Source organism: Entamoeba invadens, assembly GCF_000330505.1.
Source record: "Entamoeba invadens IP1 unplaced genomic scaffold scaff_1105074725155, whole genome shotgun sequence".
Classification (NCBI taxonomy): domain Eukaryota; phylum Evosea; order Mastigamoebida; family Endamoebidae; genus Entamoeba; species Entamoeba invadens.
Genome location: NW_004443777.1, coordinates 13,184 through 17,128, shown reverse-complemented (window position 1 = coordinate 17,128; position 3,945 = coordinate 13,184). Strand labels below are relative to the sequence as shown.

Genomic DNA, 3,945 nt, shown 5'->3' with positions numbered 1-3,945 from the left:
CTTATATATAAATGAATATAAAGAATACACTTTATTTTATTGTTTTTTTGTAATAAAAAAAATTGATTATTTAAATTACTCACCACGAACGACTGTGTTTGTTACAAAACAAAATTAATTAATGCAGCACTTGTTGGTATTGTCGCATCTTCGACGAACGACTGTTTTTTTGGGGAAACAGTAAGCATATATAAACGTGACACTTAATGGAACATAAACACTTTTTAAATTTTCACATTCACAAAAACAACCTTCGCCTATTGAAGTGACACTTGATGGTATTTTTATATTGCTCAGATTGCTACATCCATAGAAACAACATACACCTATTGAAGTGACACTTGATGGTATTTCTATGTTGCTCAAATTAATACATTCATTGAAACACCTCTTACTAATAAATGTTACAGATGGTGGTATTATAACACTTCTCAGACTGGCGCATTGATTAAAACAATAATTACCAATAAATGTGACACTAGATGGTATTATAATGTTGCTTAAATTGTTACATTCATAAAAACAATTATTATGAATAGTATTCACGTTTGTTGGTATAGTCACACTGCTTAGACTACTGCATACGGCGAAACAACACCGTTTTAATGATGTTATACTTAATGGTATTGTCACACTACTGAGACTATCACAATGAAAAAAACAAAGATGACCAATATATTTCACATTTGATGGTATATCAATACTTTCCAAGTTTCTACATGCTTGGAAACATCTCGGACCAAATAAAGTGACACTTGATGGTATTTTTATATTGCTCAGATTGCTACATCCATAGAAACAACTATGACTAATAAGTGTGACACAATTTGGTATGTTATCACCAAATTTCATTCGATCGGTTTGGGTGTAAGCAATATCTTTGAACTTTATGTTTTGACCATCGTTTTTGACAACGGTGTCATAATTAACATTGAACCACACAATGATTTCATAAAACACTTTTGTCACAACAGTTTCTTTGTTTTTGTTTATATCTCCATGTTTTTCATTGTTATCATCGTCTTCATCGAACGCTGTTTTGACAAATAATAGATTGCCAAAAGTTTCATCGTTTTTATGCCATAAATGAAGAGTCTCAATGTTCAAGAAAAATCTAATTGTTTTGCAAGTTAATGGAATCGGGTTGAAATGAAATTTCTCCATATTACTGTTAAATTTTTTGCATACAAATTCCAAATTAATGAAATCGTTGATTGTTGCAAAGTACTTTGAAACTATCATGATATGATAACCGTCAATTGTGGACATTATGATTTTAACAGTTGTTTTTTTGTTGGAATTATTCAAATGGAATATGTGTAAACAATATAAAGTATTATTGTTTTAAAAATAAATGATAATTTCAAGTAAAAAGAATTTTTTTAAAAAATTGTTATTTATTAATTAATAATAATATAGTTTGAATATTCAATTATTGTAATAATTAACCTTTACCCAACTTAAACTTCTGATAATGAATATTTTTTATTATCAATTTTGAACGTGTTATAAAAAATTATAATCTTTTTTATTACACGTTCAATTTTTAGTTTTAAAAAAATAAAGTAATAAATTGTTAATGGCGTTATTAGTTTTATACAGTTAAAGTCACTTTTCTAACCGAAAACCATATTTTTAAATAAGGTTAAGTAAAATATTATTTGTCTTAAAACTTGTTTTTTTTATTTTTCTCAAGAAACCCCTTCAAAACCGAAACTTGCCAACGGACAGTTTTATTTTATTTATATAAAGTATGAATTAAGACTAAATTACCTAAGAATTCGACCAAAAACGTCTTGAATAACAATACAAAGAACAATAATAATTTTAAACCTATATTTTAACTACAAAATAGGTTTGTGGTAACACATTTCTTGTGATAAAATTTTTCATTTTTTGCAATCAATTGCCAATGATTGTTTCAATCATCTCTTTTTCTAGTCCTTTGTTGAAAAAAAAATAAAAAAACAGTAAAACAAAACAATGACTTATCTAATCATTCACTTGGAGTTTTTCGCTTGGATTTTTTTTCTTTTCGTCGTTTTTGTTCCCAACACACTCTACACATGATGATAGAGTGCGACAAACATATGTTTTGATCACAAAAAGAACACAATTCTTTTACGCGACTGGCTTTCGCTCCGATACAGAGATGACACTTTTCCCTCTCCCGACTAAATCTTCTTGTGTATTTTATTTGTTCGGGTGATTTTGACTCAATCCACCAATGTGAAAGACCGCACGCGTAAAACATTCTTTTTTTCTCTTTTGTTTTTTCATCCCATTTTTGAGTCGATGTTTGATGTAATTTTCAGAAAGCTGTTTTGACAAATTAACAAGAAAGTCGAAATGGTTGTTTTGTTTGCATTCTTTAAACATTCCATATGCATTTGTTGTGGCACAATCCAAAATATTTTGAAAACGACCATATTGTATCGACGTGTTTTCGTTTTTGTCGTATATTGTTGACAAAGAAAATCATAAGTGTCCACTGGAGTTTTACTATAATTATAAAGAACGTTTATTTCTGATTTAGACTTTGAAGATTCTATAATCGGGACATTAAGGGCGTTTGTTGCAATAATGACAGTTTTTGTTTTTTTGGGGTTGAATGAAGTTAAAAAAATGCCTTCTTTTTTTCCAAAATCGGATATAATAATAAATAATTATTTCAATTAAAGTGAAATGAAAGATTTTTTATTTCAAAATATTGTTTCAAAAACATCTTTTCACTTAACTGATTAAAATAAACGAGACGCAAAAAAACACGTTTAAAAAATATAATTGAAATTTTGGTTATTGTTTTTGTTTAGATAAAATGTGTCAAATTATTTTTAGATTTTTTTTCTCATTTTTATATTTATAGAAAAAAAGCAATTTTTTGTGTCTCGTGCATTTTGCCAAAAAAATACTATTGGCCGGTTAATAAAGAAATTTGTTTTGAACATCAAAAACAAAAACAAAGTTAAACAAAAAACAATTTTATTTGAATAATCTTGAACTTGTTTATTAATGTGAAACTTTGGTTATTGTTTCACTTCAATCCAAATGTCGAACTGAACAAGAAGAACTTAACGATAAACATAAAGTCAAAAATCTTTTGGGTAAAAGGCAAATACTTTGAAAATTATCAATGTTCCAAATGAAATAACAATTGAAATATAAGAGTAAAGTGACTTCCCAAAGTGTGCAAGTTAAGGTATAGTTCATTTATAATTTTTTTATTAAAAAAATAGAATCATTAATTTTTTGAAATTTTGAAAAAAAAAGATTATTTTTAGTTTAATTATTAATTATAATTTCGAAGTTATTACTAAATTATACTTTAACTTGCACACCTTGTGACGTTGCAATTTTTAACTTTCACACTTCGAATACAATTAATTAAGCAACAATTTCGGGAAAGCTACCCAATGGAAATTATCGAAGGACCAGTTCTGGACAACAGTACACATCGATTTGAGACAATGAACTGCACCTATTAAACAGACTATTTGTTATTGTTTGCTATAAAATGGCACAGAGAAAAACATAATGTTTATCATACTTTTTCTTGTCGCTTTGAATTACGCTGACACAAGAGACATCGACATTTATTCACGTCTTGAAACAAAACAGTTTTTGCATTGAACACGTTGACAAACCATCACCAAATTTTTATAATTTAATTTGCTTTTTGTAGTTTATTAATTCAAGCACCAAAGGGTTGTGTGTTTTTTGAAACAATTTGGAAACGAATAACATTTTTTTTAATAAAATGTTTTTCAACTAAAATTTAGTCTTGCACGCCCTTTCCCTGTAAAAAAGACTAAAAATTTTAACTTGCACACCTTGGGGAAGTCACTTTATGCGCATTTTGAGTATCAACATAAGTTGGGGGAAACCTCCTTCTACACTGAAAGTTAATGAAATTAATGGGTTTTACACGTGTATAATTTAGACGAC

General features: G+C 27.8%; 1 protein-coding gene across 1 annotated transcript; it reads right to left on the bottom strand.

The window, feature by feature from the left end:
• Positions 1-114: 114 nt before the first annotated feature.
• Positions 115-1,269, bottom strand: EIN_159720 (hypothetical protein; the record flags this gene model as incomplete). The annotated part of the gene is made up of 1 exon (XM_004262016.1): positions 115-1,269. The coding sequence occupies one exon, from the start codon at positions 1,267-1,269 to the stop codon at positions 115-117; it is 1,155 nt and encodes a 384-aa protein (XP_004262064.1).
• Positions 1,270-3,945: the final 2,676 nt, after the last annotated feature.